The sequence below is a fragment of the Aspergillus piperis genome, assembly GCF_003184755.1.
Source record: "Aspergillus piperis CBS 112811 unplaced genomic scaffold BO85scaffold_43, whole genome shotgun sequence".
Taxonomy (NCBI): Eukaryota; Fungi; Ascomycota; class Eurotiomycetes; order Eurotiales; family Aspergillaceae; genus Aspergillus; species Aspergillus piperis.
The window spans coordinates 22627-49580 of NW_020291633.1; the positions used below are offsets into that span (position 1 = coordinate 22627).

The 26954-nt window shown below is 45.5% G+C and overlaps 8 protein-coding genes across 8 annotated transcripts; 5 read left to right on the forward strand and 3 right to left on the reverse strand.

The window, feature by feature from the left end:
• The first annotated feature begins 1497 nt into the window (after positions 1-1497).
• Positions 1498-3955, forward strand: BO85DRAFT_509964 (fungal specific transcription factor domain-containing protein). The gene is made up of 2 exons (XM_025664516.1): positions 1498-3656; positions 3722-3955. The coding sequence occupies exons 1-2, from the start codon at positions 1652-1654 to the stop codon at positions 3784-3786; spliced, it is 2070 nt and encodes a 689-aa protein (XP_025509608.1). The 5' UTR covers positions 1498-1651; the 3' UTR covers positions 3787-3955.
• A 245-nt stretch (positions 3956-4200) lies between these two features.
• BO85DRAFT_409448 (nuclear transport factor 2 family protein) lies at positions 4201-4825 on the forward strand (the record flags this gene model as incomplete). The annotated part of the gene is made up of 1 exon (XM_025657434.1): positions 4201-4825. The coding sequence occupies exon 1, from the start codon at positions 4343-4345 to the stop codon at positions 4823-4825; it is 483 nt and encodes a 160-aa protein (XP_025509609.1). The 5' UTR covers positions 4201-4342.
• A 2947-nt stretch (positions 4826-7772) lies between these two features.
• Positions 7773-9232, reverse strand: BO85DRAFT_509972 (SDR family oxidoreductase; the record flags this gene model as incomplete). The annotated part of the gene is made up of 4 exons (XM_025664517.1): positions 7773-7890; positions 7954-8737; positions 8798-9056; positions 9110-9232. 4 exons carry the CDS (start codon positions 9230-9232, stop codon positions 7773-7775), a joined length of 1284 nt encoding a protein of 427 aa, XP_025509610.1.
• A 1424-nt stretch (positions 9233-10656) lies between these two features.
• On the reverse strand, positions 10657-16504 carry BO85DRAFT_385726 (FAD/NAD(P)-binding domain-containing protein; the record flags this gene model as incomplete). Its single annotated transcript, XM_025656612.1, has 11 exons — positions 10657-12196; positions 12257-12623; positions 13023-13029; positions 14948-15141; positions 15198-15265; positions 15324-15706; positions 15767-15834; positions 15894-15930; positions 15984-16168; positions 16217-16352; positions 16403-16504. 11 exons carry the CDS (start codon positions 16502-16504, stop codon positions 10657-10659), a joined length of 3087 nt encoding a protein of 1028 aa, XP_025509611.1.
• Positions 16505-19029: 2525 nt separating this feature from the next.
• Positions 19030-20682, forward strand: BO85DRAFT_385763 (peroxidase family protein; the record flags this gene model as incomplete). The annotated part of the gene is made up of 7 exons (XM_025656615.1): positions 19030-19222; positions 19276-19394; positions 19446-19476; positions 19529-19678; positions 19742-20062; positions 20114-20288; positions 20352-20682. 7 exons carry the CDS (start codon positions 19030-19032, stop codon positions 20680-20682), a joined length of 1320 nt encoding a protein of 439 aa, XP_025509612.1.
• Positions 20683-23500: 2818 nt separating this feature from the next.
• BO85DRAFT_385713 (GNAT family N-acetyltransferase) lies at positions 23501-24049 on the reverse strand (the record flags this gene model as incomplete). Its single annotated transcript, XM_025656610.1, has 1 exon — positions 23501-24049. One exon carries the CDS (start codon positions 24047-24049, stop codon positions 23501-23503), a length of 549 nt encoding a protein of 182 aa, XP_025509613.1.
• A 463-nt stretch (positions 24050-24512) lies between these two features.
• BO85DRAFT_385740 (uncharacterized protein) lies at positions 24513-24671 on the forward strand (the record flags this gene model as incomplete). The annotated part of the gene is made up of 1 exon (XM_025656614.1): positions 24513-24671. A coding segment is annotated over one exon (159 nt), but the record flags the coding sequence as incomplete, so codon positions are not given.
• Positions 24672-25801: 1130 nt separating this feature from the next.
• On the forward strand, positions 25802-26947 carry BO85DRAFT_464557 (uncharacterized protein; the record flags this gene model as incomplete). Its single annotated transcript, XM_025661994.1, has 4 exons — positions 25802-25832; positions 26091-26464; positions 26646-26800; positions 26893-26947. 4 exons carry the CDS (start codon positions 25802-25804, stop codon positions 26945-26947), a joined length of 615 nt encoding a protein of 204 aa, XP_025509615.1.
• Positions 26948-26954: the final 7 nt, after the last annotated feature.

Here is a 26954-nt window from a genome sequence, read left to right on the forward strand (position 1 = left end):
ATAACTACCAAGGTCAACTGGAGTAGTTTAAATAACGCCGGAGTTTGGGATACTAGAGTTTTGGGCTTTCTCGGTTATTCGGCCAAACCTCGGGGTTCAAAATCTGCCCAAGTGGCCGTATTCTCAAATGCAAATTCCACCGGCTAGTTAGAAAGTTGCCGGTGGCGCTGACAAATACCCCCATCACTCTTTCCAGCCACCGGCCATTGTTGTATTATTCATCTACAAGCAACCAGTCGACAATAACAGGTTGAAAAGGGATTCTTCAATTATTCCAAAGTTTTAAATTACTCCACATGTGTTAAGTTGCTTCTAGACTATGCCTAGGTACCTAAGTCATATGCGGATTTGTGCGAGGAACTTGAACAACACTCAGATGTTCCTGAGCCCCCAGCAATTTCCGCTTCCATTTTACTCTGTCATCTTCAATGCTCCAGGGCAAATACTGGTTACTAATTAGTAACAATGCCTACGAAGGACATCTGACTACCGAGACAGTGGCTAATTGGTCCTGCAAGAGGAGATCAGTTAATGAGTGTGCGATCTTGATATCAAAGATCAACTAGCCTCCAATTTCAGACCTGCTACCGTCACCTACACTCACAACGAACAGACGAAAACTGCTTTCTTTCTTTCTTTCTGTCCTTTTCGTATTTTTTTTCTGACCTCGAGACATAGAACACCGTCTGTATTATTGGTAGGATTATCATCATACCAGCGAGGTTGCTATTTGCACACTTTCCTATACGACTCCAGGGATGGGAACAAATAACAACATGACGCGCCATGTTAACCTAACAGCTCCCCTTTGTACTGCGACCTTGGTCGTCGAAAACGACACGATAGATCGTCTAGTCTCTCGAATTCGCCCTCGGACACGGAACAGCAAATCATCAAACTCATAGCATCGATTAAGGCATTGTCATAAGTGGCTCTATAGAATTGTTTTGGATTCGAGTTCTACGCGTACCACAGGTCCCGGGGGCTGGTTGTCCAGTGGGGTACAGTTGTATTGCTGGTACAATCCTACTCCGGAAGAGTAGTGAGATGTTTCCCGTTCCTGTCTATACTAGTGAACCGAAAGTTGTTGGAGATATGTTTATTTAGATGTCGACCTTGGTAGTACTGGAGTAGAGGTGTGGGGAGTAAAAAGGTGAAGGATTGAACCTAAGTTTAAGTATGGGGTTTTTGATATCATAGTGCGGCTTTCTTTGGGGCTTCGATAATTCATCAACAGATACCTTTTGATTTGACTGCTTGACATGTTAAATGTGAGATTGATTTCCTCAGGCAATCGACGGCACTGGTCAACTTGCGCTGTTGATTGTTATAGGTGGGGTTGCTGAAAAGGCGAACCTAGGCAATTCGGGTCGGCATATGACTAATCTCTGCTATGTTACAACCTTAGAAAGAACCTATCTAGGTCAGGTCTCCACCACCGCGACGCCCCAAAACTTCCTTTGTGTTGAGTGCATCAGACCCCAAACTCTTTTCTCGTGCGTCCATACATCCTCTCAGATGCCCATGCACGAATCAGAACAACCTCAGCTGTGCCACTCGAGACAACGCACATTCAAGGCGTGCGATCGGTGTCACAAACAGAAACTGAAGGCATGCTTACTTCCTGATTTGTTCATTGTCTCACTAATAGATGGGATTACAGTGTGAAACTGTCCGGCCATGTATCCTCTGCCGCCATGCTGGTCGCAAATGTGAGACCACTGATCGGCGAGCTTATCGCCGTCGGCAGGGACTACGCACACAGCGTGTCCCTAGCGTTGAGAATCAAAGTCCTGGGACAGCAGCAGCGCGCAACCCCTCACATGGCCCTACCCTGCCAGGCTCAAATGTAACCTACTCTGAAGGAACACAACTGGGCGAAACTACCTCTTCCATCGATTTTGCTCAGCGTATTTTTGACGAGGAAGAAACTGGACGCGTTCTGACGGCCGCCACTCTTCCGGGAGATGTGGCTGCTTCTAATCCCAACCTTGGCGATAATATGTGGCGCCTTCAGAAGATCAAACTACCCTCACCCAAGGTTATGTTGACACTCATAGATGCCTACTTCCATCGGATGCAGTGGTTCATATTGTTGTTTGTGGAGCCTGAATTTCGAAAATGTGCACAGAGAATCATCCCACACGACCAATGGCACCGCCGGGACCTAGGTGCGTGCATGGCTGTCCTAGCTGTGGCAGCTATCGGCTTGCAATCCGTGCTCCTAGATCGAGAATGGCCCGGGCATGAGCTATTGCGTATGCATAGCATTGACCCTCAAGTACTACTTGACGGCTTGATTTCAGAGATACGAGTCCATTTGCTAGATCTTTTGGAAGATTGTCCCATCGAAGCCGTCCAAGTCCCTATGCTCCTCTCTTGTTATTACGTCTTTCATAAACCACGCCTTGCGTGGACTGTTCTGGGGATGTCTGTGAGAGCGGCGTACGCTCTAGACATACAGCACCCGAAACTCACAGATACAGATCCGGTCATGGATGAAATCAAGACGCGCTGCTGGAACCACCTCATTGTAGCAGATACCTTTACAACGATGGTATATGGACGAGCACTTTCAATTGACTACGCAGAGGTGCGTCAACTGAGAGTTGTGGATGACCTTACTATACCATCCCCGCTTCTGAACCTTTTTCCTGAGATGGCTAGTAATAGCAATTCTGGGAGAAGCAAATTTCACATAATGAAGGCAGAAATTTACAGAGTCGTGCGTGAGACACTTTTGCAGTTTCGCCGGTTGCGCTTCGGACCAATGATGGAGGACAAAGAACTGCAGACAGTCGCCTCGATTACACAAGAATCAGACGGCAATTTGAGACTGTGGCGCCAAAGGGTCCCTCGAATGTTTGACTATAATTTTTGGAGCAGTGGAGGCTGGGAGGATATCACACAGGCTCTCCAAACATCTGATGTGTTAGTAAAGAAGCAAGCAGAGACTATCTTTCTCCAGGCAGCGATTTTACAACTAACATATGATTCGGCGCTCATCCATATTCACCGAGCGCTGCTCGAACGAAGAGTTCGAACCACTTGTAAGCCTCTTATTGAGGCGATCAACAAATCCCTCGTGGCAGCTACCACTGCAGCTCTCCGCATTTCTCGTATTCCGATTCATAAATTCCAGAATGGCTTTGCAGGGTCATTTGTTTCTATGCAACAATTCACTGCCGGTGCCATTCTTTGCCTTCAGCCATCCCTTCTTCCTTTTTCGCAGGCTGCTTTCGACGCTAAGGCTGGAGTCATGAGAATTATCAGGGCTAGTCGGGCTATCAGTTATCACAATCGAATCGCGAAACATATCGAGGAGCTTTTGACTGAGCTGTTGCGAGTCGTAAATGAGCGTGAGATGTCTCGTGCTCTAGTTGACGACCCGTCAGACGGCATGGCTGACAATAAGATGTTCATGTGGCTCAACCCTGCTATTTCTCGCCAAAGGAGAAGGGAACATGATCCTGATAGCCAGGCTTCCTCCTTGCCAATCGCTAGTGCCACTACGGAAGAACTGGTTGAACCAGATGTGTGGGACTGTGGAATAAATGCCGACTTCCCATCCGATGGTACATATATTTCACCAGTTGACTTTCCGTCAGAGTCTATTCTTGAACAACTGGACAGTACATTCGGAGCCTTTGGAGAACGTAAGTACTCGATCATCTGTGTAAGAATACATATTGCTAGTCTCAACTAACCATGTAACCAATAGTTATGTTCGATATGACCCCAGAAGATCAAAACAGTATATGGAATTGGGGTCGGACTTTCCCTTAATTTCTAGAGACTACCAAGGCTCATGCTGCACAGGCAGGTGCAATAAAGATGTGCTATCCACGAGACTATTTTCCTTCTAGGGGGAATTACGCAATAGTTGATACCTTTTATTCTCAAAGACGGGGCTCACTAGAGCGTTGATCTGTTGCAAGTGATGCACTGAACTATGATCCGTGTATTGTATGCTCTTTATCCGATCGTAAATCTAATCTCACGATATATGACTGAAGATGGCATTTCTGCAAATTTATCGGAAAGAGGTCTATTGGGTGCCTCAAAATTAAGGCTCTAAATATCGTAAGCACGTCCATGACGTAATGTACGCTGGTGCTACCCAAATGCCACCGGCATTTGCAGCCTCTTCTAGCAAGAGCTGTGGAGATGTTCAATAATGCTTAAATGTTGGGAGCCCGACCCTCGTTTACGGCTCAGTAAGGAAAATTTTCATACCACCTCGACAGGTATTTAGCTTTATCGTGCAAAAGCACTTGGCCCCAGTCGCTATATTTCCTAATATTTCCCTTGCCAACCTTTACTTTCAACAGTGTTTTCCTCGATGGCTCTGGATGATCGAATTCGTCTGCTGGAGCAGAGGCTAGCTATTTTGGAGGACAAGGAGGAACTATCGACCCTGATGAATCACTATTGTACTCTCGTGGACTCTAAACAGTACACCGAGTGGTCTAATCTCTTCACTGAGGATGGGATTCTAAATTTCGAGCCGTGGGGACCAGTCCAAGGGCGTGAGAATATCGCTCGGGTCACGTCGGATGCCGAAAAAGCATACGAGTGTATGATGCACTGCTTGACAAATGTTCAGTTCGAGGTTGACGGCAGCGACATAGCGAAGGGTTCTGCGTATATAGCTTCATATGTCACGCCTCATCTAAAGAACCTGGGTATAAATTTCGGTCTTGGTGGACGGTACTCGTTGTTGTTCAAGAGGACTGCGGAGGGTTGGAAGGTTGCAGAACACCTCTTAAGCCCTACCTGGACTCAAGGGTCGGACGCGTCCGGCAAACTCAACAGCTCAGAATAAGGATCATTCTCTAAACAAAAATGTATGTGATGCGATTCTTACGGTATTCGCTTATAATGGTTTCTCGCTAACTGCTATCACGCAGCGATGCGGCACCTGTTTCTGAGCAATGTCACACCAGCTCCAGTGGCAGCAAATTCTATGCAGCCACGTTGGCAAAAAAAAAAAAAAAAGAACAGGAAATGAATAAGTACAAAGCTAGCTCCCAAATACCCCGTCGAAGGCCATCGGGGGAATTGAACAATCAAGTAACCCTGAGATTTATGCTTACTTCACTCAAAATTCTGCCTATGCATGATGTTCATCATAGGTGCGTAAGAGATGTTAGATATACATCCTGTCCAAAGGGTCTTAATAGTATTGTTTGCATCTTTACTCTTCCGTTCTGATGGTCCTGTAGAAGTTCAACTCCCCACTTCAATAAATGAAAAGGGTGGAGTTACGAAGTCGAGAAATTGGAGTGGTCTCCATAGTGGTGCCCACCAATGAAAAATTCTTTCGATTCTAACCATGCCTACACCCTCCCAATTTCTTGAAAGTCGGCACTTGGGATTGCGCTTCTTTCAAGGCTTGTCCCTTTGAAGTTCGATTTGAATTGAAATCCCTGCGCTTTATTATCATCTACAAAAATTCGAACCACTTCTCCAAGTGGGACACCGCTAGTGTTGCGAGATGTCCTCAAGAAAAGCGACATTTACTTCCGTACAGGTGATGTGCTTAGGAGGTTTGCGATAGCAGATAATTTATCCTGGACAGATTTGATGCCGCTTGAAACACTTGAACTCACATTGCGAGCTATACTGACAGAACCCTTTTAGACGTAGTGATACTTTCCGATGGAAAAGCGAAGTTATATCGACATCCGAGCTTGAGAAGGCACTAGCAAGGTTTTTCGAACGTGATCGATGTCAGTAATAGTGGTGTAATGGTTACAGGCTACGATGGCAGACCCGGTCGTGCAGCCAGATTAGCGCGAAATCTTCAACTACCGCGACTTTTGTCCTTCGTGACCTCGAACCTGCCCCTTTATGCGGTTGTCATCTTTCAGGCTTCTTATGTATCCATCACTAAATGCCAACAATTTGCCACTCAAAGTGTCTCTGAAACACGACGGCATTGATTCCAAGAACATTGAACAGGGCAGAAAATACAAGATACTCAGGTGGCCACAGGGCCTTGGTCAGGAGTCAAGTGAGAAGCCTACATCATATGTTCCATTTACTGTGGCAAGATCATTGTGATCTTCGAGAAACCTCTCGTCAACTTTGAAAGAGAAGGCATCTAGGAGTTGATTGAATTTCTCTTGATTCACAGCCATCCGGGAGCACGTCTACACATTTCTACACGATAGGGGATTCAGCATGAGCTGGCGCTTTGTCGGCCAGGCTCAACCCGTACGTCACCATCTCTCGTATACCTCCGGTGATTACTTAACCGAGATGACTCAATTCAAGCATTTTGTGTAACAGGTTACATACTGCCATGACAGGTTGCGTCGGGAGACATGATTAATTACTGTATCTAACGCGACATCCAGTCTCTCGCCCGGTTTCAGAGAGATTTGAATTTCCCAGTAGAGAAGAAGGGATATTGTCAAATTGCAGGAACTGATTAGTTTTACTATATGTCTACGCTGATCAATTTAAACAATCTTGACTTAAGGTGGAAATGTGATAATTGCAACGCTTGTTGCCACGCCTTGCGGAGCACTAACACATTACACTTTTCCTTCATCCCCCCGGGGGGACTATATCTGAGATATTGATTAGGCAGGCGGTCGATAAATGGAAAGTCTACTCTTGATGCCAGTCTTGTGCCATTGGTCACATGTAATAGGGCACGCTCAGGCTAGCCATTGATAGAGCAGTGTCACGTTTGCTCTCAGATTTTGTTGTAGGAACCTCCATTTGCACATCCAGAGTCAAATGTTTGCTTCGATATGTCTCGTATCTTACGTAGGTGTCATGTAACACTAATTTGAGGATAATTACCCGAAGGTGCCTAAGGTGCCTAGATCCATATCACGATGCAGCTTCCGCTCGATAAAATTGCGAGAGTGCTTGGTAACCACAACGAGGAGGTTGATTCAAGTGTTATTCAGGAGTTTGAAATGAGCAACCAGTCAATGGAAGATATTGGGAATATTGGTAAACTTCTCAAAGGTCCTTTTCGGGTGGGAAGGGCAGGGGACGAAAAGTCAACTAGTGATTAGGCCGACCGGGATTAAGCTCAAGGAAAGCTTCGAGTCAAATGAAAAGCCAACTGATCAGCATTGTCGGAATAAAGAATTGAGAATTTGCAATTATTATGCCGAGAACCGTAACTGAATTACTTGCTGAGTAGACATCCTGACCCCAAGTGCCTTTAGTAGCAATATTCTGATACATGTGCAGCATATTTACTGTAATGATACTATTCCCCGATCTGCCGTGTCATCTGTAAACCCCCGCTACCTCAGACTGCCTTCAATGTTTGGTCTTACCAGGTTTTTGTTTTCATCAGCAACTACCTACATAGCCTTCATCAACACATGACTTTATGGATAATGGCCAATAGTTGTCTTAAGTCAGAAATATTATATACCGACTGTATGCACATCTGGGTTGTGCCTTCGACGTTTGATACCTCGTTTTAAATACGCGAGTGCAAGGTAATGGACTAGATGCGTTGTTAGCACCCGTTTCTACATGAGGAAAATACGTCAAATCCAGACTAACATATGAACGGATGCCCGGAACTCAGTTGATTGCCTAGGTGAGTGAACTTGCGCTACTTAGGTATTGATTTCTAAATCTTCTACCCGCATCCTAATCTATGCCAAACATTGAATGAGCTTCACAAGACAATATTATGAAAAGAAACATTTGAAAGGATAATCTCGTAATTCTCGAGCTTGTCTGGTCACATAACCATATGTGCACGAAATGTTGGCTACACATGCGTGGTTTTATATCTGGGGCAGTGGTGGGATCATTTGCAAGTCCACAAATTCTTGGAAAATCTTAAAGATAGACTCTGTGCTATCCACAAATCCAAAGAAACCAGCCTTTCGCGATTTGGACATACTGTATACAATAGTTAGGGTGAAGTACTCATACAAGAAATGGCAGCACTTGCGTTGAACATACCTCAAATGAGATGGCCAGGACGAGAGCACAGCCATATCAAGAAAGCCAAAAACGCGCTCCGCGTCCGCAAGTCCCAGTGCCGCATTGACTAAATTGTACTGATTTGAAATCTCTTTCCACGCGTTCTGTACTTCATTTTCTTTAGCCCATTCAGTAAATGTAAATCGTGCTCGAACCTTTCCAACAGGTCCAAACCCCCGAGGGGGTGGATTATGCCCAAATTCTGTAACCACATATGCGTGATCGTCCGCAGATGGCCCTGTCCAAGGAATACCAAATCTGTCGGCTAGCTTTGGCCAGAATTTTCCAAATGTAAATGCGCAGCCGTCGGTAACATTAAAGCTTTCGTTTCTGGTATTAGGTGATAAGATGGCCCACTCATAAAAGTAGGAATTCAGCTGCGCAGACGACATGCTTTGATTTGTCTCCCAAGCCTGCACGTCGGAGGGGTAATCTAAGGGCCTTCCCAAGTGTTTTTGAACTGTAGCATATATGGCAAGAGGCAGACAGATATTCATCGCGGCATCTTGAACAGCTCCGGGGATCCAAGACGGTCGGGTTGTATTCCAGCCAATGCCATGAGTCTCGCAAAACCCTTTTAGGAGATCTTCCTGGGAGTAGTAAAAGTTGGGCTCCAGAAAGATTCGAGGGTCAGTCTCTTCTTGGGGTACCGATATCGGTCCTTGATGGCCTCCATAATATTTAGCGCCTAGCTGGAGGAGGATTCGTTTTGGAAGGACTTTTGCAAGTACTAAGCTCTCAAGGAAGTTGCTTAATAGACCAGCTTGATAATAAGTCAGTATAGGCCAACCTAATGATTGAAGGTACGTGAATTTCCACACACTGTTTATAGCAACAAGTTCATTTGCTGCACTCCATATATTGCCACCTTCCTCCTTAGGTTTTGGCTGAATATATGCGAAGAAGAAGATATAATCCGCCTTCAGTTTGCTTTCGATTATCAGGCTGGCCAAGTCGCTTGGCGACTGTGAGAGATCTATAGGGATATGAGTGACGTTTTCTTGCCACTGCCCGGTTGGAGGACGTCTTGACATAGCATAGATCTTGCTCCATCGACCAGGGTTCTCGCAGAGCACACGAAGCTATGTCCATTAGCCTTGCAAGGCTTCTCAAAAGATTTTTGTACCCGACGTACCATATGATCACCTGAAATGCCAGTGGCTCCGACGACAATTGCACTGAGGCCATTGGTCGTTTCTGGGAAAACAGGAAGGCCGTGATAAATGTCTTTAGAAGCGATTTGTTGGACTGTTGGCATGCTGAGGACTGAGAACTCGAATACTCGGAGTTTTGAGGTTGCTAAAGGCGATAATGGCCCCAATGGGTATTCGAGCGATTGCCTTTATATGTGCATGGATTTACTGACGTTCTAGTATACGTTGGGACGGGACTGATGAACTGCCGAAATGCCACCGGCACGGTGCCCCACATTTCGCCGGTGGAGGTTCTTTTAATTCCAAGAGGACCTCCTTCTGTCATGAACAGATTCAGCGCAACGTGTCTTTTCACTACTCCTATCTTTGCGTCCTTTCTCCCTGAAAATCATTCAACGGTTTCAACATTTTCTTTGCTTTTCTTTTTTCCTCATACACTACTCCACTATATAGCTTTTCCCTCTCAAAATTATATCTAGTGCATCTCTTGCGACTAGACCAACCTTTACTTAAGGAGAGAAGCTGAACCTAGACAAGGCAATTAGGGGACTTCGGCAAGCTCTGGATATGTAAGATCTGTGATAGGATTCATTGGCTGCAGTGAAGGTCCCTTTAAATAACGTACTATTATAGTATTTACCAAGATCATCAGATTTTCAACAGTAATCCTACCGTATTCTACTATATATAAAACAGGGTTTCGCTTTCTTAACCTACTAATCTCAAGAAATGGTTCTATTCTGTGGTTATGTATAAATTCATTAATCGACAAAAGGCTATACCTATCTTTAATAACACATTACTCTTATTATTGTGTAAAAAGAGAAAGAAAGAAAAAGCATATATATATATATATATAACCCCAGTAGACTAAGGGCACCCAAACCATTTAGAAGTAGTATTACCTGATATGCTACAACGCTCATTACATCTTCAGACTTTTCAATCTCGAGGGCAACCTCCTGGATAACCAATTCTTAAACTTGATCATCCAGGATAGACTGGTGTCTTACAAGTCAATTATCGAGGCCCAAAAAGCTAGAAGCAAGATCGAAGAGGAACAAAGCCAGAAGGACTTCAGAGAACTGGGAATAATAATCAGGTTCCTTAAATGTCTAGATCATAATGGATCATCGATTGGTTACATAACAGCAATTTTGAATGTCAGATATTTACAATAAATTCTCCTCAAACAGGAATAATTATTTAAAGCGTTGCACGTATATTCATTCTAAGAATCTACTAAAAGTTTATCGAGAGAACAGGTCATTACTTGACCTTTTCAGACTCATTTGTGGGGCTCTAGGCATTTACCTGTAAGCAAATAGAGATCAAATCATTTCTATCCTAAAAGGTATATACGAAGTACGAAGCTTGACCACGAAAAAAAAAAAGAAAATAGAAAAAAATAGAAAAAAAAACCCAGGAATTACTTATGGGCCCCAAAGCGGAAAGCAACCAGTGAATTTCCCGACGTGCCACATCACATAAATTAGAAGCTGGAGTCTCAGTTCTAGCAGATGTGCGCTTATGCAGCATCAGCAATGATCACGTCTGCGGCCTTCTCACTGATAATGTAAATAGGTAGGGCAATATAGTATCCCGGAATCTTAGGGAAGACTGACGCATCCACGACTCTCAGCCCCTTCACACCACGGACTCGGAAGTCCGAGTCAAGAACCGCCTTGGGGTCAGAGTCCTCGCCGATGGGCGCCGTGCAGCAAGCGTGGTGGCCCCAGGCTTCCCGCTTGATAAAGTCCTTGAGCTTAGAACCGGCCGTGACATTAGAGCCCGGCCAGATTTCCGTAAACCCGCCATCCAACGGCACCAGATCGCGGAAGATCGTGCGCGAGAATTCCATGGCGTCGTGGACAGCCTGAAGGTCCTTCTCGTCAGCACCATCCGTTGTATTTCCGGTGTCGAAGTAGTTGAAGGTGATGACCGGGGTATCGCGAGGGTTCGTCGAGCGCAGCTCAACAGTCCCAGCGTTGTTACGGCTCTGCGCTTTCAGGGTAATCCAGGTCCAGTGGTTGGACTCTTTCAGGCCCTCGTACGAGTAGTTGGGGTAATAGCCGGGAAATTTAACAGGAGCGCCAGAAACAAGGAGGTCTGGTGTGTCGTCGGCGGCGGACGACTTGCGGATGACAGCAATAGCAATACCATTAGTCGTGTAAGTGCCCTTGAACAGAGTACCATTCTTCCATTGCTCCAGGCAAGGGTCGGGCCTACTGTATAGGAAGGTGCACTTCTCCGTGAGAACGAAGTCGGTGGGCGACTGGCCGATGACGCCCGTCTCGTAACGGTCCTGCAGATTGGAGCCAACACCCGGCAGGTTGACCAGTGTTTCAATACCATGCTTCGACAGCTCTTTCTGGGGACCAATTCCGCTGAGCTTTAGGAGCTGGGGGGTATTGAATGAGCCAGCAGCCAGAATCACTTCCCGGGAAGCCTTCACGCTGCCTGGTGTGCCTAGGGAAGACGTGCGGGAAGCCCGAGGGTCCGCACGGTAGAGGCTTTGACCAGTAAGATACTCAACTCCGGTGGCCTTTGGCTCGGGTGCAGAGGTATCAAACTGAACCTTGGACACAAGCGTGTTGAGCTGGACGTCAAGGTGATACTTGCGCGATCCATCCGAGTTTAATGCGTTGACCGTGTTCAAAATGAAATCGCGAGGACCCGTCCGTCTGTGTTCTGGAAGTTCCACAGCGAGAGGCACCTGGTATGGACCGGTCTCGTAATCACGGGTCGGGGAAGGGTTGTTGAGATCACGCAGGAGCACCTCGCCCAGGCCGGTGACGGTGGTGATGACCTTTTCAAGGACGGATTTACCCGCGGCCGTCGCTGCCGCGAGGATCAAGGAGAGGAGCTTTTGATCCTCGATGACCAGTCTCAAGTCTGTCAAGCTTGTCATGAGCCAGCCATCCATTCCATGGCCGGTCACGCTGCTGGGCAGATATCGATTCTTCTCCAGCCGCTCGAAATATTGTCGCATGTTGTCGGCTGACCAGGAGTCATTGCCGGTGATGCTGGCGAGATGATTCCAGTCATGTTCGTACGGATAGATAGTGCTGTTGAGGAACTCATTAGCTAACATGTTAACTGAAGCGGACGGCTAAGGTACAACTCACATCATGGCGTTATGAGAGGTGCATCCTCCCAGTGTGCCAGCTCGAGGGTATAAGATACCCAGGGGTTCAGAGCCACCCGGCGGATTGGGGCCAACATGAAGATCTCCAGCAGGTGTGCGGTAGGTCATCTTGGAGTCCTCTTTTTGCCGGGTGAGGTCCGAATAATGGTGGACGAAATAATCCCATCTCATCGGCTCGTACTCGGTGGATTGGAGTTGGAGGGCGGGCACCTGCTGCACGGTGGCATTGCCTTGGTCATCTCCTGCGTCCAGGAGAAGAACTTTGTGTCCGGCAATAGCCAGCCGCGCTGCCACTGGACCACCCCCGGCGCCAGATCCAACTACGACATAGTCATATTCAGTCGCGTCTGAGCGTTTATGGAGATGACTATGTCCATGTTCCGCACCCTGACTGCTACACCCTAGATTAGTCGCCTCCTCTCTAGTAACAAGACGAAGGTCAGAAGATCATTGGTTATTGTACATACGATGCGACAGCCAAAGAAAGAGCGGACAGTGACCCAAAAATTGTATGGAGATGCATGATTACTGAAAAACAACACGCAAGGAAGACAGACAGGCCAACAATAGAAGGTGCGACTTTCACCTGGACAGATGAGTATTAAACAAGACATCTCATAATATATTCAGACGAGAAGGCACCATTATATGCCCTCCTAACAAGAGCTTTTCCAATAATCCCGAGGAGCATTCCTATGAATGTTTCCGGGTTAAACCACACCGGGAATGAAAAAACGGTGATCGACAAAGATGCTCGCCAGAGAGAATGTCGTTACTTCACATATGATGGACCCAAAGCCCTTGCCCACATTTAGGGGAACTCAGGTGGTCCAACAATCATGTCTCCCCAGAGCAGAGACAGTAATAGGAAGTCCGACCCTGCCGATCTGTCGACCAAGTGTGTCCAAAAGACCACCAATTGAGCCAAGACATGGGAACCCCATTATGTGGATATATCGCCTCGTATACCAACAAAGAATCCACCTGGTAGCGGGTCCCCTAAACTAATTTCGCTTTGGGGTCCACCCGGAAATCATCGCAAGCCACAAAGTTGTTAGTCCGTGGATTCCTTTCTGGGATATAACACATCCTATTATGACCCGCTCTCGGGATGACAACATTCAACGAGCATATTCTTTCATGGGATGTGGAAATTTCTATCCATTAGAGTAAAAGCGTAATTCTATTCGAAAAACGCAAAAATCATTGGATTTCAAATAGCCACGTGATAAAAACGATTGTAGTATCAAATCTTCGTTAGCCAAAGTAGACTGAAATATAGCATAATTGGTAAAGCTGTATCAAAATTCGCATTTTATATGTCTTCTGAATGCAGAGATCCGTTACATGAAATCTTGTCACAAATTTAAATTACACTCTGTAACCCTATTCCCATGTCCATTGACTCAAATGTCGGAGACGTAGCTGCATATGTGCTGTTGTCGAAACATAGAATGCCAATCAAGCAAACAACGAGGATGCAGGAAGGATTGAAGATCATAATCTGTGTAATCTCGACCGAATTGCGATTTAACCTACAGGGGATGGCGGTAAGTGTATCAATCCCGTAAGGGATCAGAGACACGGTTAAGGACCGGCTGGGCACGATGTGGAGCATCCCAAGCAGCCAGCAGTACATTCCTTTTTATCTAAGTAGTTTTTCGAAAGATCTCCATTTTACAAAACGAGAGTGGCTTTAGTAGCCCGTGTATTGCTCAATGAAGGTTAGTACCCTTGACCAATGATGGGGGAATAACAATGATGAGTCCAAACACGACCTAGAGGAGTAATAATGGTTTGTCTGTGTGTATTTTACCAGTCCTGATCAGCAAAGGCGATGGCTCCAAAAGAGGCAAGTTACAAACTAGCCGGTTGATGCCATTCTACGACGCGGCACTTAATATATAGCTATTCGAACTAGGTGCAGTTGTCAAGTACCTACTTGAAAACTATTATGAACTGGGCCCTTGCGGGCCCATCTTCTAACTAGTCTTCAAATGTAAATGAAAAAGGGAAAGCTTGGCGGATTGAGCGGAGAAAATGAAACGTAAGCACGTTTTGCACTCTCTACCTGCCGGGTAAGTATGCATGTCTGGAGACAGAGGCGTATCATCCAAGCCAGTGGGATGGCTTTTCTTTTTCTGACACCTGAGTATGTACGAGCTCTTTCTAGTCTGAGTTCACAAAAATGGAAATAAAAAAGAAAAGAAAAAGAAAAAGAAAAAGAAATCTTGAAATTTTGGTTTATCCCCTTTCCTTCACAAAGTGAATGCCTAACTTTCCTCACCCCATCTGTACTAGAACAGTCGATTTCGCAAGAGTAGCTTCCAAGCCCTCCTTGCATAGTAGACTGGAGTTCAAACTCTTGCATTATCAGGCCATAACTCACTAAAAACAAGGTCCTGTTGACCCCATCTGGGAAAGTGGAATTCTGAAGCAAAAGAAACTGGATAAAGATTGCAAGAGCTCATAGATAGAACTCATCGGTCGCTTTTACAAAATTAAAAGTACAAGTAATACAAAGTAAATACAAAACAGCGTTGCGCCTCTTCCCCATAACAATGAATAATCTCCTTCTTCTCATCTACCCTTTCGGGTGCAGCTCAATCTGACTGGAGTGGTCCATGTCTACTAGCGGTAGAAAATCTTGGTCATCATGCTTGCTCCTCACATGGAACGCCCCCTCCAATCGAGATCCTGTCCCCCGAGATGTCGAGTTCATTCCGGAGGATTTATTGACGCTTGTATCGCCAAACAGCTTCGGTGCCGTTGTGCGTAGCAAGGATCGAATGGCGGGTAAACAGGCACAGATGACGCCTACATGGCATTCAACCGTACTCCAGTATCCAACTGTGACGTAGTCCCCTGTTTAGTGAATTGTGAGTCAAATCTCAACCATGAATAATTTAACCAGCACTTACACGTCACATTATCGGTGGAAGCAAAGTTGATAAGTGAATCCAGGCGCAGAATACTCACGACAGTGACACTGTTCAAGGTTCCTAGTTAGCGATATCAGCCGTTGAGTGGGTTCCAAGAACACGTACAAGATACCCAAGCTAAACATGCACATGACAAAAGCCTTCTTCTTGATGGAAAGCTGGAGCTTGTAAAGCTGGTTCAGCGGGAGAATCATGACAATGAGATCAAGGAGCATGTTGATGATTGCCGATGCCCACCCCTGCGCGTTAATATGGTTGCACTTGTAATTACCCTCTCCGTCCCAGTGAAGCCATGCTCCTTGGATTGGTCGACACTGGAAGATTGAAACCAAGACAAAGGCAAGTAAATATGCAATGTTGAGACCAATGACAATATAAGTCAAAGTTCGGAAGTTTCTGGCGGGGAAGATACGAAGGTAGAAACAACATATCGAGATCTTGGTCATTGGCAGGATGCTGAGATACAATAACTCATCCCAGAAGTAAATCTTAGAGTGTTCAAGAAGGTCAGCTTAACCACGGACACTGGGGTAACATGGGAAACTAACGTATAGAATGCGGGTAACATTTTCAAACGGAAGAGTCCACATGTCTTTGCCTAAACCCGTGTCGGCCACTGTATGAGGTAGTCAGGGCAAATGCAACATATATATCATATCCCACGGAGATTCATACAAACAACTGATAGTGCTGAAAGAGGTATCACCAGACACTGTGATTTGTCAGTATATTAGAATATTAGTTACGAGGGTCCTGGGTATGTACCATTGTCAGTCCCATCGTCAAATCATCCATCCCGAACGTACCACCAAGGCACTTAAACCTCGCGACTATCCGGAGAACAAATGCGATACATGCTATGACAAGACCGATGACACCTGCATATGAAACAGCCTTGGTTTTATCTCGTACAGGAGCTCCGCACGCAGTGGATGTGACATTTTTCGTAGCTATCGAATCAGTGACTCTACTTAGAGAAGAAGGTACTTCCAACATACTCAACGACTCTTTGGTGGTACAGCTAGATACCACACATTCCTGCAAAAGAGCGGTATAGGTTTCATCCGTACACTGGCATGTCTGATTTGCGAGGTTACAGGACGTCTTCGGTATAGTGACAGCCATGCATTTTACCTACAAAAGGTCAGTATCGCAACCCCGGGGTACTGATCAATGTCGCCTACCGCACATGTGGGCAACAATGCACCCAGCTCTTTCACACTAACAGCCACTATAGTCGTTGATAGCAGGGCGACGCCCAGCGCTACTGCGCCCAACATACGCATCTTGATGGGCCTGTAGTGAGGAGCAAGAAGCACAGCAGTTTCTGGCAGGAAGAATTGAATATGTTTAAGAATATCAAGATCCAATCTTCGCAGAGTCCATCATCCGCCCGTAATCGGCATTGAAGGTTCAGGAGCACCTTTTACATTGGGTGCGCAATACTTAAAGTCTCCTATTTGGTCTGCAAATCCTCTCTGAAAGCAGTTGTCGTGAGTTGACTTCTGAAAGTCCAGAACTAGGAAAAGAAACTACACTGGCTCTCGCTGACATCTTTTTCGAATCACTGGGCTGAGTGTCTATTAGGATGTGCATTTTGCAGCAATAGCTATCTGGTTCCCGTTCATCGCAAGCCCTAACAGATACTAGAAGTAATACCTTGAGTCGGAATGACCCGCTAACTACTGTGGGCGCCACGCCTCTAGTATCTATCCCGAGAGGACCCACTACCGGTAGACGTTGGGGGAGTCCTCTCCGCAATCGGCATTTCGACAAGTCGCGTTCTAATCCTGAGGGTAAATCATCATCATTATTATTCCATAATCAGGTCTAAGTTCCGTGTGGGGCACTAAGCGCTATATTAGACCGCTACGAGTATGGCCGACTTATTCATTTACATCTCAGTTTGTTCACGTCCTACAACTGTTCAAGAACCTTTCCTCGCCCCATCCCGCCTATCTGCGCTGAATATTTGGGTGTTTTAGTCCCCCTTTAGCTCTATTATAAATGTGGCTATAGAATCTTGATGATATCTCGTGCCTTTCCTGTGTTATTATCAGGTTCACCTTGGCTATTCTCATAGGATAACAGCCCTTCTTTCTGTGCTTGCCCCATCCCAAAAGGGTAGGTAGCTTGGCTGAGGCATGAGCTTACCGTCTACTTCACTCTATAGCCAAGCTGGATAACTGAAGTGCATATTGTTTATTGGCTTGCAGCTGTCCTCGTGCCCCACAACGTGTGTGATGGACTGAGAAACATTCAAACCTTCTTTTTCGGGAGGCTCTTTATTATCCCCCTGCCGTAGCATGCCAAGTTCAAAAAAAGGCCACTTGGTGTGACTCGTGCCAGTGTCGAGATGGAGCCAGTCCCGGACGGCATATTACCCTGAATAAGTTCTTCATAGCTGGTCTTGCCTGAATCTGACAGAGTAGCTCGGTGAAATTCCGTCCTCGAGGCTACTAGAGCATCTAGCGCCACTAGAGCATGATGAGCCCAACGTGAACGGGCCTAGTCTCGAATAATAATCCATTTGTTAGCGGAGCCAGCTTCTTTCCAAATTGAGAAAGTGATCTATCATTGTAAGCCCATTGTCAATCCGGCAGTCGTACAGATAGGCTTAAGGTTTGACACATTCGGGTTGGTGAGACAGCCTAGTGGACACAAACCACAGTGCGGTGGATACGCCAAGGCCTAACGGCAGACCCTGAAATTTCCGACCCCATCTAGGTGCGCTACACAGCACTAAGGATGTCAAACCTTGGCGATAGCAGGCACTGGACTGCCCCTGACAGTATGCCGGTGTGGACAACTACCGTCTTGACAGGTGGTTCGCCAATGGAGACGATTCCCAGAGAACCCAACCACTATCCAGGTATTTTTCTACCCCGAAAGGGGGCATGTAATTCACTAGCCCGTAAACCATTGGCGGTCGGGCCCTACTATTAGCTAGCTCGCGCTCTCACTTACGGTCGACTTGCGAGTGAGTTCTCGGAATATAGCAAGGACTAAGTTAGGACGATTGACTGCAGGTTCTCTTTATGCCCCTGATGCCCATCAACCGATGATCCTCTCACCGTGAAGCAATTAATCAGCACTTCTGGATCATAACATAATCAGTAGTCAAAGACGCTACAGGCCACACAGTGAGCTAGACCACCCTGCTATTCTATATTAAAGATACCTTATCAAATTCAAGGTATCTCAACTATAAAAACTCCAGAAGAGTTGATTTTGGTATGTGAATTTAGGATGATATAAATAATATAAATGTTCTTTACAAAATTCACATAGCTACATAGATAGTTAATGACATGAAATACCTGTATCTTATGTGTATCAAACAGGAATTTGTCTATTATATAAACATAAAAATAACATTTGCAGGAATCTGGGAAATTCATGAAGTACCTTTATATATCTCATCTCACACACACACACACACACACTCTCTCTCTCTATAGATATATAGATATATAGTTAGTGCTTAAGGATGGTATTGGCTGAGATATAATGGAATTCAAAAGGTATCTTTCATGTGGGATAGCAGGTTGGCCCGCCTGAGCGTGTGGTCCGCTCGACCGTTGATTACGTTAACTAGCCATTTCCGGCAGGCAACGGGAGATTTTGTGGAGTATAAAGAGCATTGTTCTAAACAATAGTCCCAAAACCTCGGTTTCAATTCCCAGTCATATTCACCTTGGTGCTTGTAGAGGTTAATACCACTTTTGCTTTCCTTGTTATGGTTCGCATATAAAGCTTTCTCCCCCCTCTCTCTTTTATCTATTTGCTCGACCAAAGTCACTCATTCGTCATGCGTATTTCTACTACACCACTGTGGATCTGGCCCCTGGCTGCCGCCCCTCTTGTTGCAGGATTCACAGAACATAGCCATTCGAAGCATGCGGCTATGCACAAGAGATGTCCATATGCCAATGGCCATCAACAAGACGTGCCAAGATACGATAAAGGCCTTCTTGCGGAGTTATTGAAGTCTCCCGTTGATGGTAGGCCTCGAAATTTTACTCCACAACTGGTTCACTAACATTGCACTACTTAGTCACTGGAGAGCACGCATTTCAACCTCCGGATTTTGAAAATGGCGACCAAAGAGGTCCTTGCCCGGGCTTGAATGCGCTGGCAAATCATGGCTATATCCCACGTAACGGCGTGGTTTCGGTGGGAAGATTGTAGCCCAGTCGCGCCAGTCGTCATGCTAACAAGAGACAGTTCGGGGGTGCGATCACGGCCATCAACAAAGGTATAACATAGAGCACACATTCCAGGATGAGATCAGCTGCTAACGATTTTAGTGTATGGTATGGGCGTTGACCTTGCTACTGTCCTTGCTCTCATGGGCACAGTTTGGACTGGGAATCCGCTGTCTCTAGACCCAAGCTTCTCCATCGGAGGCCGTGACATTGGTGTAAACAACTTGCTGGGAAACCTAGGAGGACTACTGGGTGCGTGAACCTTCTAAAGTACCCTGACCTTCCATGGCATCCCCCTTATTCAAATGACTGCAGGTGATCCCCAGGGCCTCATCGGCTCTCACAACTTCATCGAGTCGGACTCCTCCAACACTCGCGACGACATTTACGTCACGGGCAATAACCATAAACTGAACATGGACAATTTCATGTCATGGTACAACATGTCCACTGATGGGACGTTCGACATGGACCTCATGGCGAAGCGCGCAAAGTTACGTTTCGACGAGACCGTCCAAAGCAATCCGAACTTCTACTACGGCCCTGTAACCGGCCTGATTGCGCGCAACGCAGGGTATATCTTCCCCGCGCGGTTGTTCCGGAATTATTCTCAAGATGAGCCGAACGGCGTTCTGAGTAAGTAGATGAGAGGATTGTTCGACGCGTAAACATACTAACCATCTGTAGCCAAGGAGCATATTCGGATCTTCTACGGAATCTATGGAGAGGAAGGTAACTTCACCTACAGGGAAGGATGGGAGCGAATCCCAGACAACTGGTACAAGACTCCAGTTGACTTTGGCCTTGTCCAATTGAACCTGGATATAATTGACTGGCTGTCGAAGTACCCCGAGCTCGGAAGGTGAGAAATCTTCGCTAATTCCCACCTTTTCCGATCAAATTTCTGACACTGATGCAATCGCAGCATTGGAGGCAACACAGGAACCGTGAATAGTTTTGCTGGTGTTGATCTCGGAAATTTGACAGGCGGTGTCTTCAACCTGGGTAACCTTCTTGAGGGAAACAATCTATTGTGCTTGGCGTTCGAGGTGCTGAAATTTGCTGGTCCTAATGCGCTATCTGGACTTTTCAAGAGCGTTGCAGAGCCGCTGGAATTTATCACGAATGCACTCTCCGTGCCTTTGCTGAATGTCACTTGTCCGGCGTTCAAGGATCTGCAAATGGGTGGCAAGCCCTTCTGGGAGGTTATGCAGAATGACTTCCCCGGTGCAATGAAGAGCGGTGGTGCTTTCTAGCTGGCCTGCCGGCTAGATGGCACTATACTGGTGAGGGTGATAGAGTCATTATATTCTCTTTCTTCGAAAGTAATTCTTATCTTAGGTTTCTTGCTCAGTACTTGTGTGGACATCTGATCTGTCAACCAATATGACTACTATATCGGGGATTCAAATTTTCCGCATTATTAAGCCATTGCTCGTGTTTCAGCTCTATGGAAGAGTGCTGATTTAGAGGTTTGGTTGCGCGTTCAGAATTGACCAGATTTCTGGACTTATGCGCTTGAAATTGTAGATCATGATATATTTGTTTCAATAACCACTGCAACGCTGGCCTATACAGCATACTATCCTTAGCAATAACAGATGTCCTCATCATGAATACTATATATTTTAAATCATGTTCTGTACCAATCTACAAAAGTCTAAATTAATCTCTAAATTCTCATTCTTCTTAAGACAAATACTTATAATCATATTATGCTCAAAGGGCTCCAGGAGTGAGTACCAGTATCAAGTAGAAAACAAAGAAAAGCACCACAATTCAAGATTAGGTTTTAGTTTGCAACGGGCTATCTAAAAATAAGTACAGTATATCACTTATTCTTATTCTACAAGCATTATCACTTAATATTTTATAATTAGTTGGACAGAAGCTCCACTACATTCAGACTATCATTGATAATTAACAAGAATAATCTGCTAGATATATAATATCTCTGTGGCGGTATATACCCATTATAGGGCAAAGGACATCTTCTTCTATCCATATGTGAAAGATTTCATCCGTAGAAAGCAATAAGCCTATCAAGTAAGCCCTATCGCAGCTATATATCAAAGATGCAATCAATAAGGCTCCCTGGGAGTTGATATCTTCCCATACTATACACCAGCTCGCCTTGTCAAGCACAGCATCACTAAATACTATATACAAAATGCTTAATCGCGTGGAGAACCTCTTTATCTGGACTTTTACCACAAGAATAGTGTCCTGCTAACAAGCTGATTCCCATGGTCTCTCTCTCTCTCTATCTCTCTCTCTCTCTCTGCCAAAGGTTACGTGCCGCTGCTACCACTTTATAGACCTTAATAAAAATGAAAACGTAGTAGCGAAGAGAGCCCCTGTGTCGCCTGATGATTACACGATTGCATTACTATGAGCTCTGCCATTAGAGGTGGTCGCAGCCGCAGCAAAGCTGGATTTGCGGCACGAAGAAATGCCTGTGAACAATATGGCTATAATGCAGTTCTTTCGACAAACTGGCAGGCATAATGTGGTTATTACTTGCTTATCCAGTCGAGAACATGGCATAGGAGCAGCAGCGACAGTAGCTACCCAGCTGAAATCCAGTTTCCATGCCATTCTGTTGGGTTTTATGGTGAGTATCGGTGGCGTGATACACAATGAGCCCATTAAGTATCCCTATTTCTGATTCTATATAACTATTCAAAGTTAGACATGCTAGTAAAGCCGTTTAGCTATCTTGTATAGTCCTCATTATAATATATACTTCTAATCTTTCTCTTGCTATATAGAAAGTCAAGAAGATCCTTGCTACTAATAACAGTCATCTGAAAACACACACACACACACACAATCTATTAAGGCCCGGCAGCTCAGCCGAAAGGGCAACTATCACTGACCTATCAACCCAGGTTCTAATGTACATCTGCGGTATCTCCATTAAGCCCACACATACATCCTTTCAGTATATGTCCTCAGCTCTTGATATCATAAAAATCCCTGTAGATGATTAATCTTGCTTATAGACTGGCTTGAAAGCGCCTCTTCAAGTCTTCAACAATCTATCCCAGCAGATGGCACAGGATAGTTGGTTAAGGTTAGTGGCATAGAGCATCAAGCCGTTCTTGTTTCCCAACGTAAAGTCAGGACTAGCGATCGCTTCGAGCATGAGCTGCATCGTCTCAGTCATAGAAAGGCTGTGCATAAATTCGTATGATAGTACCTGCGCACCACCACTTTCGAATGGCAAAGCAAGTATACGAATCCTCCCGGCCCGACAGATAATCAACGCGTTGTGTATACACGGCATACTTGCCTGCATGCTCCTCGAGCTCTTTACACAGCAAATTGCGGAAGAAATGGCCCATCCGCCCGACACAGCTCAGAGACTGAACATCTCCCTTCATGCGTATGAGTATTAGCTCGGGTGGAAGCCTGGCAAGGTGGCAGAATAGTGGTTGTTCAACCATACTAGCCGACATGACTGTGATTCAGATTATAGGCGGTATACTGTAGGCGTTTCAGATAACTCGGGTAAGACAGGTGACTTTTCAGCTCGTCTCAATGATTTTTTCCACGCACCTGGGGTCTGATATAATGCCTAGATCTTCCAACACGTACAGTTTTACCTACTGGAGCTTTCTAGAAGCCTTGCGGCGTGGAATGAGCAATGCCTGCCTCATCAAAAGGAAGGGTATCCTCCAATGGTGAGTTTGACATACTGTGCTGACATCTAATTATGATCATTGATCCTGATGTAGACTGAGAGAACTGTTGATCCAGATCTCTTGATGTGGCTTTGTCGGAAATACTTACCTAGCCAACCGTGAAGACTATGCAAACGCTGTCCTATGTCATAGAGCACACTAGTGATAATGGCATCGCCACCCAGCTCCCCAGGAAGGAAAAAAGGAAGTAGAAACAGAGCAAAGCACTCGCAACGAAGTTCATGTAAGTACTATCCCTGAAACTCTCTATCTACCTTAATAACCGACAACATAGCTTCCATCCGGCAGGAACGTGAGCGTGACCTCAATTAATGCCTTCGCAGCCGCTCCAAACCCAATCCTGCATCCCACATACCCATCCACACATTCAACTCAGCCTAACCACCCCCTCCACCCCCTTCTCCATCTCCACAAAAGACAGCACATCCGGCGGCAACTGAAGCCTCGTCACCTCGCCAGTGGGCGCATACCCGCACCTCTCATACCACCTTATCAGCGCCAACCGCGTATCTAACGCATTTAATCCCACCCGCTTCACCCCCCAGACGTCGCGGCAATGGCCTTCCGCGAGACTCAGAATCATTCGTCCAAGACCCCCCTGCTGATACCTTCGATTAACCGCCAAGTACGAGAGTCGAGCGAGGCCGGGCGCGTGCCTGCGCATGCTGACGCAGGCGATAATGGGCGCATCATTGGAGTCGACGTCGGCGGCGGTGGCGATGAGGATTGCACTATCTTCCTCCGTGATGCGGGTGAGGATGTCGTCTACCGTGACGTGGAAGCGCGCTCCCAGGGCGAGGTCACCCGTCCAGTTGGGGCGAGTGTCGGTGGCGCGGAAGGCGGATTCGACTAGGTCTCTAATTTGAGGGCCATCGGTTGTGGTTGCCAGGCGGGTGGGGAGGGGCAAGGTGGTCATTTTGAGTGTTGGGAATGGGATGCAAATGACTGTGAACAGAGGGAAGGAGTTTTGAATGGTTGCGCGAGACTACAATTAGGGAATCTGGTAGAATAGAGCTTGAGAATTGGGATATGAAGCAGTAATAAATGGTGGACAGCAGTAGCCGAACCTAAGTGCTAGTGTTGTCTGACGCCCTTTAATTGACATAACTTTTGGGCTACTAACTAGTTAACGCCCTTCGATTGACATTCCCTTGGCTGACAGAATGATAAGCTACGATAAGGACGTGTTAGCTGACAAATAGGCTAAATACTTACGCGACCACGCACAACTTATCACTTTACCACTTGAAGAATGCCTTGAATATATAGCAGGCGCTCGAACTGCTGGGTTTGACATCAAATCTGCCAGTTATTTCCACTGTCTAGGGGGTACAGTCGTTGGCAGCAATCAAGAGTAGATTGCGAGATACTAAAGGAGGAATATTGAAAAGGCTTGTGATATCGTCTTGACAGATAATCTTGATCTTAAGCAGGTCTATGAGAACAAGGACCCGGACTTATCTATTGAAGAGGAGGTGAGCATAGGTGTTGCTCGTCGGTTTATAAGTGATGTTAGTGACTGGATCAAATATTTTTGATTGTTCCCAAAGTGTTTGGCATGGCAGTGGTGGAAACTTAGGTAATAATTATGCTTACTATACTATGAATTGTGTTATTTTATCTGCATATATTATTTATTATAGTATAGCCTTCGACAAAATTTAGTTAATTTCTCCTAAGAAACAGATTTTCAAGCGGTAAGACGAGAATCAAAAAGCATATTGAATGATAGAAACGTGCAAACAAAAAACAAGAGGAGAATAAGCATTACCGTCCTATAACGTAAACCACGATCGCGCGGCCCATACGGTTGAGCAGCCTATCTAATAATGTCATACAGAAACCACTCTGCTAATTTGGGATAATTTAACTATTCGAAGAGTATGAGGCTTTAAAACATATATGTAGATAAATAATTGAATTTTATGAATATATTAGATACGTACAAAACAGCCGGTAATATAAAATACCCTCATTTTACTTCTATATATCTAATATACATAATTTTTCCTAAAAGTATTTTTGCATACTTCTGATATATAGATCTCTTAATAATTAATCTTGATATAAAATGATAGCCTTCCAAGAAATGTAGCTGTCAATATACAATAGTTCTTAAGAAATATATAGACTAGAAATTAAATTTCAGAGAGGACAGCGACTCGCTATGAATATATTATAAAGATACCCGAAGCACAGCTCTTTAATACGATGACTACCTTGAACTCCGTACAGGAAATTAATACATCCACTAACTCCATCAGATGTTATGTCTGGGGTGTCGACAGCAATACTGGAGTATATGAATCTGCTATTAAAGACAATATATTGCAACCAGAACAGGTACTTGGTTTTGTTCTAAGGATTAATGGGCTGAATGTGCTCGGGAATACTGCGTGCGTACTAGACGAACACTTCAAAGAAGCTCTTCTGCCGCGTGCGACTCGACCCTGTCTCTGGTCGTGTGACCAGTCCCGTCGGAATTATCACTTGTATGGTGGAGGCAGACGATTTTGCCGTTACTGCGAACGGAAATTGCATATTTGGCTACTATATATCAGAATGGGATAACGAAGGTTTGGTTCAACAGGAAAAGCAAGGTTATTTCTGGAAGTTTGAACTCCAGCTCGAACCCAATCCGACATCCAGAGCATTCAGCCGAACAATGATGGACAAGAATGTGCTTTATGTTACTACCGGTGGAGGAGCAGCTACTCCGATCAATTAATTGTACCTTCGTAACAGGTGTTGCGGTTTTAAGAGTTGAGGTTTAGACAGCTGTATTTATGGTATTCTGAAATACTATTTTGAAGGGAGGAGCAAACAAGAACACTTTGTACAATCTAACGTCGTTCTGGATTTCATAGGAGGATCAAAACTTCCACGCCATAGATGGGCTTTAGCGTCTTCACAGAAGGATCGGAACTACTAGTATTACTTGCCGACTTCTTTTCCAGGACGCCTAGAGTGCGCGGTGACACTAATGCAACCTACTGACAGAACCCACTGTGGCGGACTACCCACTTTCCGTCCTAGCGGAAAGTACTGGCGCCGATGGGCAAGTAAGGTCGGCTACAATAATATGTTGACTCTTAGGTCCAGAAAGCTTCGGTTAACTATATACCTGCGACATGACGGCTTCTGTAGCAGATGGGTTTGTCATGGAGATACCGGAAATCGCGGACTTAATGCTCGTCTATCGGGTGCAACATTCCTTCTTTTTTTAAATGGTTACGTCAGTAATACTCGGCTACGCGCCGTGAAGTTAGCATGCGGAGTTAAAATCCGTCGGCCATTCTATTGGCTATTAATTACTTGGCTCTGTGGGACCGTCAGTAGGCTGCATTAGCGTGACTGCACAATCGACAACCAATTTTTCATCACGCTGGATAACTGGTTTACCCACTTTATCTCTGTAAACAGGGGGCGGTTCATTATGTTCACCACCCCGGCTAAAATCTCGGATATAGGGATCTTGAAACTTTATTATTTCTCTGGAAATATGAAAAAAGAAAGCTAAAAAAACCCCGAAGTCCGATGCTGTCGGAATTAGCCCTTACCCGGTTTATGCTCAAGCTAACCTTCAGTCGCTTCACTACGATCGCAAACAGCAAAACACACATGCTGAACGAATGTCCATGTTGACTGAGAATACTCGGATGCACGAGTGGGTCGTACGACTTTCACAAGAGCAGGCCTTTTCGCCCTCATTGTTTCTTGATTTGTGCAGTATCTGGCTATGTTGACTATTTTCAACAGCACTAGTAACGTAGAGGAAAGCAGTAGAACACGAGGACGTAAAACGGTCAATTGAACTAGCA